This window comes from Chlamydotis macqueenii, chromosome 2 (genome assembly GCF_036417535.1).
Source record: "Chlamydotis macqueenii isolate bChlMac1 chromosome 2, bChlMac1.mat, whole genome shotgun sequence".
Classification (NCBI taxonomy): domain Eukaryota; kingdom Metazoa; phylum Chordata; class Aves; order Otidiformes; family Otididae; genus Chlamydotis; species Chlamydotis macqueenii.
This window is the reverse complement of record NC_141557.1, coordinates 42,304,834-42,315,722: the sequence shown is the minus strand read 5'-3', so window position 1 is coordinate 42,315,722 and position 10,889 is coordinate 42,304,834. Positions and strand designations below refer to the sequence as shown.

General features: G+C 38.9%; 1 protein-coding gene across 3 annotated transcripts in view; it reads right to left on the bottom strand.

Moving 5' to 3' along the window:
- Positions 1–4,752: 4,752 nt before the first annotated feature.
- CMC1 (C-X9-C motif containing 1) overlaps positions 4,753–10,889 on the bottom strand; it is a 41,273-nt gene continuing 35,136 nt past the window's right edge. For 2 of the 3 annotated variants that reach the window (XM_086742732.1, XM_086742734.1), the window contains 2 exons: positions 6,360–6,450; positions 4,753–5,018 (listed from right to left, as the gene is read on the bottom strand). In XM_086742732.1, the coding sequence (XP_086598858.1) occupies positions 4,913–5,018; positions 6,360–6,450 (197 nt within the window). In that variant the 3' untranslated portion in view covers positions 4,753–4,912. Of the gene's footprint in view, positions 5,019–6,359; positions 6,481–10,889 lie in introns of all 3 variants that reach the window. The other variant, XM_086742733.1, reaches the window with a different exon arrangement.

The following is a 10,889-nucleotide window of genomic DNA, read 5'->3' as shown; positions in this document are numbered from 1 at the left end:
TTTTGATTGTGTATAAAGGTCATTCTAAATACAAACAGTTAAGTTTGAGGTTCATATTCATCCATTCAGGAGAAAAAACAAACATCCTCTGTAGACTTCAGTGTATTCTGGGAAAAGTATTCTCTTGGATGTTGAAACCTGAAGCACTGGAGTTACCTTAAGCTACAGCATGTTCCTGTCGTTTGACTACTTGTGTTAAAAGGTTCCTGGTCAGCGTGTCTTATGTGACAGGGGAAATTTAATTTTAAGCTTCTCCATGCAGTGCCAGAGAACTTCCAGGCTGTGCCTTTGTTTGACTCTTAGTTTATCTTCTGTGCTGCTTCCCATGCAGGAGAAGGGAGCAGTGACGTTTGCCAAGAGCGACTTCAAAACCTGAGAGAGGAGAGCAGGATGACAGAGAGCTTGCTGTAGGCAGCATTCCCAATCCAATCACTCATTGCTGCAGCCAAACTGTAACATTTGAAAAGGAAGTCCCCAGCTTTGAAGTCACCTGGGAGCTGGCTGGCCTGTGAAGCATCTGTTGGTCTGAAGCACACAATCAAATTTTGACTCAAGATGGAAAAGTCGCTTAAATCCATGCCACTAGTGGCTTACAGTGCTTTTTCCATTTTCAGGAGTGAAAGCTTTTCATCACAGTGACTGCAAATTACATGCAGAAGTAGCTGCAGTAAAGGAGTTCTGGTGTTCTGTGTGCGCGCACACATGCATTTGTTACACAAAACCATAAAAATGCATAAAGGAAGGACCCAAGTCCTCAGATAAAGTATATTAAATGACACAAAAAAAATTCACTTGAATGCAAACTTTGAACATTTTAAAACTGTTTTTGTATATAAGAAAGCACTAATTCCATTTAACAGAAATGGAAGACAGCTTTTGGGGCAGGAGGAGGTTGTTGGTTTGCACATTTAAGTGAGCATATGGCAAGCTGATGAATATGTATTTGGATATTTGGAGAATTGGACTAACCTTCTAATAACGCCTATGCAAACTTCCACTGTTTGGTTCATTTTAAATATTTTTAAAATCTGATCATTTCCAGTCTGCCTGTCAGTTTTGTGGGTTTACAGCTGATTAGTTTTCCTCTTATGTGAACTAGCCATATTGAAGAAAGCAAACTCTCAAATTAGCTGTGATGCACTGTCAAATTTTCACAGCTGGAAAAAGACAAGAGCAGCACTGGACATATGGTGGAGTTACAGTAAGCCAATACCCATTCCAAATACTTCAGCGCAGGCCCATACAAGTATAATAGGAACTATGCTGGTGATGTAAAGCAGACTTAATTTTATTTCAAAAACTACTTGCAGTAGACTTTGAGGCTTCTACGCTCAGATACTTATGCTTTTAATGATGCTGTGGCCTGCGAAAGGAAGCGTGAACGTACCCAACTGACTCGCCTGCGTTTTCTTCTGATCTTCAGATAGGCCCTGTGAAGAACAGTGGTTGCAGAGTGGTAAGATGTTTCCCTCTTGCTTTGTGTAGTTTGAATGCAGAAAAGGCATGTGGGGTTTTGAGGGTCTGCTGTATTGCTTTGGTCTTTTTTTTCTCCTTCCCAAAAGGTCAGGCTTTTGCCCCTTTCTGTAGGGGGAGCGGTATGCTACTTGCAATTGTATGAACAGAAGACAGTGGACAAAAGTACTTCCTTTTTTAATTATCAGCACTAAAGGTAAACCCTAATTTTAATCAAGCTGCAAATTCCCAAGTCTGATACACAGTTGAACTATTTATTTTTTTAAAAATCTGTTCTCTGTAGTAAATGTGATGTGAACTGAGATCAGTGACCAGCAGAATTAATTTCTTTCTTTATATTTTAAGATGGAAGAGACAAAATAGTTCAAACATCAAGGTAATACAAGATACAGTAATTAATTGGAAAGACCGAGTCCCTGGTTCAGACAGAGACGGCTAGGTGAAGTCTGCACCTATGTCAGCTCCCTTCCCAATCACCTACAGCTGGCTACTAGCAGTAAGTACAGGTGGTTACATAGAATCATAGAATGGTTTGGGTTGGAAGGGACCTTTAAAGTTCATCTAGTCCAACCCCCCTGCAAGAAGCAGGGACATCCCCAACCAGATCAAGTTGCTCAGAGCCCCATCCAACCTGGCCTTGAACGTTTCCAGGCATGGGGCATCCACCACCTCTCTGGGGAACCTGTGCCAGTGTTCTACCACCCTCTTTGTAAAAAAAAATTTTCCTAACATCTAATCTAAAATCTATCAATCATCTCCCTTTTGTTGAGAGGTGGAGGGTCTGAAACAGGGAAGAGAACCAGGCTTGCAGAGCTATACCCTCTTGTCATTCAAGAGTAACTTCTGACAACATAGAAGTGCTTTTTAAAAAATATTCAACATGTAGCAAAAAAGCTTCCAGTTCACTGCTGAAGGACAGCTTAAGGCTTTGTCAATACTATTGATGTTTTCTTACACTGATTAGAACCTAGGGCTGCTTCCTGGTAACCTGAGTAGGAAGGAGAGGCTGCAGCTGAGACAAAACCAAAAGCAATTTACTAGTATGAGTTTGTCACTTCATAGTACTCATTCCTTCATTTAAACTTTTAATAATGCAATTAAAATACAGGATACTGCACAAGACATTAAGAAAGGTGTGAAATCAAGAATTCAAAATCTGGAAACATCCAATTAAGGCCACAGATGTATTACAGAGGAGGCAGAGCCCAGCTCCAAGTGCCACAGTGAACAAAGGAGGAGCTGCAATAACCCCATTCTTCCTTACGCACGCAGCAGTGTGGATACAGAGAAATGAATGGCTGACAGCATGATTTGGTACTTACAGTTTCAGGCTTGACAGTAAAGCTTCAGTTATTGGCGCAGACGTGAGTTGTTACAATCCTTCACATTAAGCATGTAGAGAATGGTGGGGGAGTAATATGTGCAAGTTAAACTGGGCTTTGTTCCACTACAGGCATTAATTCCTCCCCAGCAGCATGAGTTAATGCACTGGGGTTCCCTCTCCCCTGCTGAACATAATTTCTGCTAAGCCAGAAAAGGAGAAACCCATTGCTGCTGCTGCTGTTGTCTGTACTCACAAGCTGTGGTCTGAACCTGAGTAAGAGACAGATGAGCCTTCAGTGCAGGCACGTACCAGTGGCAGCACACAGCACTTGCCTCTCAGAGAATGCTCACCCCAGCCCAAATCCTCACTGGAAGTGCTTTTGACAAAAAATTACAACCACCAGGCTCACTTTCCAGAGATTGAAAATGTAGCACACTTTCATAGTGGGGTAATGGAACAGCTGCTGCCCTTAAAATATTTCACCAGCTATCTCAAATTTCCTCTTTTTTAAATACATATAGGGAAACACCTAATTTTCCACTAACTTCTTTGGAATATTTTTGTTTTTCAAAATGCTTGAACTGAGGCATCAAGAGCAAGTACAGGTGTAGGAAACTTTATTCCACAGAGGTGGTTAGTTGTAGAGCTGAGTGCCACTTAACTTTGCCTGAAAAGGCAGAATGCTACCAATCTTTTCAGTTTTCATTCACAAGTATTCCCTCATCCTCCAGCCACTATAACAGCAGAAGCAATATTATTATTGATTATTCCAGTAAAAGGCACAGAATAAAGAGCAAGGACTAAGGTGCAATGTTAACTTAAGTAAGTACTTCACATACATGTGTCTCAAAGTCTGATTTTAATTTCCTACTTGAATAGCTTTAAAGCAGTACTGGTTTCGTGGTGAAACAGTAATAAAATAATCAAAACCATATAAATTTTGTAAGTTCTGATGGAAAAGTAACAAATCCTTCTACTTAGGCAAAAATCTTGGGGTTTTTTTTTTGGTAAAACAGGGCATTGAAGTTACCATGTGAGTAAGTTTTCTAAGTGCAGCCTTTCCTTACTTGTAAAGATTTTTTTTTTAATTTCAAAATGCTTCGAAAGATACTCCAAAATAGTAATACAAAGTTTTACTCACTATCTCTAGTGAAGCCATTTATGCATTTGAGAGTTCAAGAATTTAGCAGCTTAAGGATCAGTATGCAGAGGATCCTTTGTATGTCCCTGTTTCACTAGGGACTTGTTTACACTTAGTTTCTGCAAAAAGTGACCTGCATCTTACATACCTAGCTTAGTTGCTTACTCACCTCTACCTGTAATAATTTTGCAAGTGTGGTCACCCACCCACTCCTGAAGTGTGGAAGCTTATACAATCCTCTTCACTCCAGAAGAGGAAAGCAGGGGAAGATACTGCTGTCAATGATTTTGCCTTCAGTGCCTTCTCCCATTCCCAGGGGAGGTCTAGATCAGAGGACCTTTTCCTCTAGAGTCAAAGTGGTCTGTCAGGGGTGTGGGGCATCCATATCTTCTGACAATGTGGACTTAAAAGTGAGTTCCAGTGTAGGCACAAGTACTATCAGGCTTTCATATGACTCAACATTTTCATGAAAAGACAAATTGGTCCAAGCAGCTCTTCTCTTCTGCATTTGCCACCTTTCTCATCTAGTAAGAGCATCAAGAGAATCTCCATACACGCTCAGCTTCAAGTGACAAATGGACCAATTTTAATGTATACCCACTTTGTGATCAGATAATACAACTTAAGGAGGAATAATTTAAGTTTTTATGTAGTCTGCCACAGATAACTAGACACAAGCTTTAAATTCCAAAAGGCTATTTGTAAATTGGTAACGAATCTCCAGTCCAGATAGAGGAACAGACCTTTGCAACTTCTCTTGCAAACTGTGACAGCACACTTTATATCTTTAATTACAGAAAAATTTAAAATTGACTTTTAGGTTCAGAGATTTTTATTCTCCATTCATCTCATTTTGTGTATTTCAGTTAAATTCCACACAGAGAGGTACAGATGATTTAAGTCTGCTTAAATCAAGTCAAATCAAAGTTGGATATAAAACCTGAAAAGTTCATTTTAAGTTTTTACTACACATTTTAAGTAATCTTCTGTCTTTTTTTCTTAATTCCAGTTGCTCTGTATTCTTCTCTTTGCTTCAAATATTCTGTTTTGCACTCTTCATAGAATAATGGATCAGAATAGCTACAAGACAGACAAATAACACAATACTGTCTTTCATCTTGGAATACAGAACAGATATTGCATGAATAACCCTTATAACTGATCTTCTTTTCACACCAAAGACTGCCTTCAATAATAAAATACTTTTAAAATAAAGTACGTAAGTGTTAAAAGTTATCTTTGTAAACTCTAAATACTGAGTTGGTCTGCATTCTCTCACGATCTTGCTCTCTCTTGAGGCATAGTCCTTTTCAAGCCTCTGCAGTGAAGCCACAGAGAGGAGAGGCAGAAAAAAGAAAAGACATTTGGTATTTCAGTTCAGCTAAATAATTTGTTATTATGTGCAGTTAGCCTCCTCAGCATGGAAATCTGCTGGAGTACACTTACTTTTATGTACTCAAGCAACTACTGGGAACAGGTTCAACTCTATGTCTTGAACAGTAAACATACAGGTCTTTGATCATTACATTAAATTAATTTTTCTCATAAATTTTATTTTAAGTATAATTATTCATGCACTAAACAGTTTTTCATTAATGTACATTTGGTTTGGGTGTTGTTTTGTTTTTTAAAAAGGTAAAATTTAATGCATGGAGGTACACAGAAATAAAACTGAGTAAATCCAGCAGTAAATCTCACTGCAGTTAGACTTGAACTCAGTTCCCAAATGCCTGAGAATAACTGTCACTAGTTTAAAGGCATTTAATCTTAATCTCTAGTTTAACAGGACACACATTTCACCAAAAAACCAAACCAACTCCCTTTTCCTCCCAGTCAAACTCAAAAAAATCCCCAACTTTCATCCTGGGAAATTCAAGAGTCTAACACTTCAGCCTGAGAACACTGGAGATAAATTAGGACTTCCAAAAGAGACATCTCTTTCAATCCACTGTGGCATCAAGTTGACGTCTCTAATACAATTTCCCATTGCTGTTCACAACAGCAAGATGCTTCCAGGACAATGACTAATTCTTAAAAAACAGTTCAAGAAGCAAAATCAAAACAAGCTTGCCCTATCTCACTAACAGGGTATGAAGGTGCTTCTACTGCTCACCCCCATCCCAACATATGTAATTTAGAATGGTAAATGCAGCGCTGCATGTAGTCTGGGCTGAAAACCTACATCTCTCACCATTTAACTCAAGAAGGGGGTCTTTATAGCCATAGGACAGCTTTACAAAGAAAGTAAAATCTCGTCAGTTAGGGCCCTGACCAGCAGAGTTTTTAATAAGGCCAAGATACAATTTTCAGAAATTCACTAACCTTGCAAAACCCTTTTGAGAAGATTCAAGATTTCACCTCATTTCTAGATTAGTATAGGCCATGCAACGAAAAAATAGCAAAAACTCATGAGGGACTTACTAGCCAACCAGACAGTCTTTCAGTGCTGTGTTCTCTTGCCGACACTTCACCACCATAAGCAAACCCGTTTCTTGGCAGCATTTTGTAAATGCTGGGGGAAAAAAAGAAAGAAAAGCACAAACTAAATTAAAGTTAGAAAAATGACAATTGGTAAAAAAATCCTCCTGTGTCTATACTACTCCATATAAAAAACCCTTACAGACCAGACCTGATTTATTATTATTAATATAACCATAGTCAGCTTGAAGTCTTATACTATTCGTAAAGTCTTTTTCACTTGTTTAGCAACAAGAGTTTAATTGAGATTCTCCTCTCATATCCTGTAACACGCTCACATATATACTGCTGTTGCTAATACCAACAAATTTTGGAAGTTATTCTTGCGGCAAATCCATTATTCTTTTGACTGCTTTTCATACTGACTACTCAGGGCTATCACAGCAATAGAAAAGGAAGCATGAAAAATTAGGTAAGCCATGGTTGTTAGCATTCCCTCTACAATCAAAGCTTTTGAAATTACTGAAGCACATTTGTATCTACAAATTAAGAGGGCAGTAATGTTGACAGCAACTACTGTCTCAAAGAAATGCCACTGGCAATCAACTCCTGTGAAGGTTCCCTTGGGACAGGAGATAAGAAAGCGTGAGGTCATGGTTCTCTCCTGGAGTTTCCAAAAATCTCTCCTCCTGGGCGTGCAAGGAGAAAGCCAGCAGCTTATCAGCTGGGAGTGCCAGGTTGTACTCCATGGCACTACAGTGCTGCAAGAAGGACTGCTACCTTCTCAGTGTTGTGTAGTGGCCTGTAGCTGTTCTTCAATACAGAATTTCTTCTAAGTACAAATGGCTAGTAAAGAGCATTGCCCACAAAAGTACTGAGGATCATCTATGTTTCTGGGATCATGACCTCTGGCATTTAAGAATAAGATAATATAAAAGGGAGGAGAGGCAATGATCTGTATCCTCCCAAGATAAATTATCTTGCATCTGTTTACTTAATGAAGTGAAAGTACCTGATCAGTCTTAAGGGTCTTGAGACTTAAAAACAAGCCCATGAGACCCTGAAACAAAAACAGCTTTGGTGGCTGGAGGGGAAGCAAAGTCATGGTTAAGGATGTGGTTTTTATCTGGGAATAACTAAAATTATGTCCCATTGTTACCAGCACTCTGTACTCTAAATAATAAAACTAGGTAAGCACTAACTGTTACTCCTATCAGGAGATTTAAAATTGCTTTGTTATAAGGGGTCTGAGTTAGTAATAATCTGTGTTTAACAGGTGGAAAACGAAAGATAGAGAAAGCCATTTGTCCAAGATCAACCAGTAGCCAGGTCAAGAACAAAACCAGATCTACTGTGTCCCCTCACAGAGTTCCATCCATTTCTTCTCTTCTTTTCCTGGAAGTAATTTAATACCCAGCAAATTCAGAGCATACAGAAATTGTTATGTTGCTTAATGTTAATGATGCTACATCATACAAAGGGTAAATCACATTATCTATACCCTATGTACAGTGAGTATGTTTAGATACATTCAGTATATGCATGCCGAGTATCTTATGTGTATATATACGCTCAATGCATTGCTCTTGTTCTGTTTTGCCCAAAACCTCGTACTTCATGTACTCATACTAGAATCTTCCACTTTTTGTACACAGTGACCAGACGTGTGATATTTACAGAAACAGCTATTTTTGTATCGCTTCCATTCTGTAAGCTTAAGTCATGCTGGGCATCAAAAAGACCCCTCAAACACCTGCACATTACTGACCATGTGAAAATATGGGCGTAACTTAAACGTACCAGCCGTAGCACAGTCCTGTACCTGTCCTCGCATGTTTTCAAGACATTTAGCTGAAGTTTCAGAGTTGCCTATTAAGTAACTGTTGATCCTGTTCGATGATGTAACTTCCATTACATCAAACGATAAATAATCAAGAAATAGACACTTGTGCTTATAAAGGCAGCAATCCTGTCCTTTCCTTACAGCAGATGGCCACTGAAATGGGCATTAAGCAACCACGGACCTCAGTGGAACAAAATCCACCTTCTAGCATCCTGGACACTACTCACAACCCTTAAAGGAGAAAGTGATCCAACAACTGCAAGCAACCCCTAGGAGAGGCTAACCTGCTTGCCCACAGCTGTATTAATTAGGCTTTTGATAAAATAACTTATACAAACCATTGTTTGTTGAAAGTGTTGATGACAGTCTGAAGTGTCCTTCTACTGCCCAACTTAAATGCATCTTTGCAAAACTTTACAAAGAACTGACATCTTATTTATTTTCAACATATTCTTGATGAGCACGTAAAATGTGCTTCAACACAGCGCCTGATGTTATACACCGGTAACATCACCATACGCCACTTGAAAACGTACCAGATGGAAGTATGCAAAAAATGGGTATAAATTAACCAGGTAACTACTGGTTGGGAAGACATTGTAACCTGTGCTCACTGGTATCTATTAAAAACCATACTCCATTTCTATTATCTTGTTTGTTTAGTTTAGACATAAAATAATCCAAATACACACGCACAACTTTGAGGATACTTCTGAACAGCTGAGGTTTACGAAGCCATGTAAGCTCAAAAGAGTAAGAGAAGTGTGCTATTAGATTATCAAAATGTTTCTTTGGCTTTTAAAGGTGAATCTGGCGTTTCTTCTCTTGTTTCCTGGACTCTTTACATTGAATATCCCTATATCAGCATCTCAGAAAAATCATATCTATCACCACATTTCTAAAAATGTCATTTGTTTTTATGGGAAAAACATCAGAAGCCTGTGAAAGCTGATGGTTTGTCTAGTGACCAGTTTGGTTTCTACTCTCTACAGGCACTTCCTTAAGTGCCTGTGCTGGTGTGTTTTGTGTTGGGTGTTTTTTTGTTGGTTTTTTTTTTGTTTTTTTTTTTGGTTTTTTTTTTTTTTCATAGTAATCATTCCTTCTGGAAGCCGTGAAGTAAAAAAACCACATGAAGACAACAGGAGGTCCCTCTCACTTGTTAGCTCAGCAGTCTTGATTGGTTAAAGGCGTGATGTCCCAGTGAACAAAACCCGAACTGCAATTGCAAGCATTCCCTGGCTTCAGAAGGCCCTGCTTGCAGTACACGGCCAGGCACTGTTGCAAAGTGATAAAACTGCTTCCAGCTGTCTAGCTTTAACATTGCTGATGCTTAACAACAGAGGGAGAAAAATGAGCAGGTTAAAGCGTATCAGGCATCCTCATATGACCAGACAAAAGTTAATTAGCCCTTTCTCCTCCTACTTCCAGAGCTTTAAAATCCCTTCAGCAGTCACATAAGTGACTGCAGTGCAACACAGGTTTAGTTATAAATATTTACCAGAAACTTTACAGGAGTCTGGAGAAAATTGTTTTAATTTTAATTATGCTCTGTCTTGCTCTCAGCTCTTTCATGAAATAAAACATCTCAACGTTGAGCAGCACAGAGAGTGTTAGAAGTATCGGTTTGGAGAATAATCTCACAAACAGTGCACAACAGTTCCAGATACAATCTCAAACCAAGAATTCATCTCCATCTTTGTAATTGTGACAATTACCACTCATTCCTCACTCGAGCAATATCTGCATTGTAGACCAAAGCTTCAGGGTGCATAGCAAGATAGCACAAAAGGAGCAGATACACAGGATCTGACTACAAATCCACTGCAGTTAAACACTTCAACAGCTACAAGCGGTAATCGGAACGCTAGGGAACTCAGTCTCACACTCAAAATGAACCTGCTTCCTGACACTGCACATGATACAAAGAATAATTCAGAGCAAAATTGATCTTTTAGAAATCTTGTGCATTATCCAGTCTTTACAACTTTAACAAATGGCTTTCCATAACTTCACAATCTCATGGGCTGATACAATGTTTTCTTTCTCCTTGCAAGCAACAAAGCTACAAAACAGAACCTCATGTAGCAGCACAACTAGACGCAAATTTGGGCCAGTGTGCAAATTCATTTGAGATTGTAACACAACATAAAAAAATGTTTCCAACAACAAAAGTTATCCCCAATATTTACAAATACAAGCTAAATAAAATGAGGGACAGAGCTCAACACAAGTGAAAATGCCTTGTTAGAAAGGGAAAAAAAAAAGCTCGCCCATAAAATGAACCCTGATGAAGCTTTGCCAGGACAGCTACATATGTCTGTCACTGAATGCTCTATGCACAGATAAGGACAGATCCAGAACTGCGTCAAAGAGCTGCAGGTATCTGCTAGTTACCACGGAAACTAATTATGGACCCCTCTTTCACCTGCAGCAGTTACAGTTCGTGACATCATATCTGACATAGGTCAGCCCCACAGGCTCTTCTCCATGCCACAGGCTGCGTCTAAGTGAACACACAGTTACATCTATAAAAAGGAAATACTTTATGGAAAAAATAGTAATGCCCTGCCCCAAGCATTAAAAATAAATAAAAGGTTTTTTTTTTTTGTGAGTTAATAAAGCAAGTAGATTATATTTCTAGGGGAGTTTTAAGTATTCTCTTTTTACTTGAAATATTTAAAAATATTAGA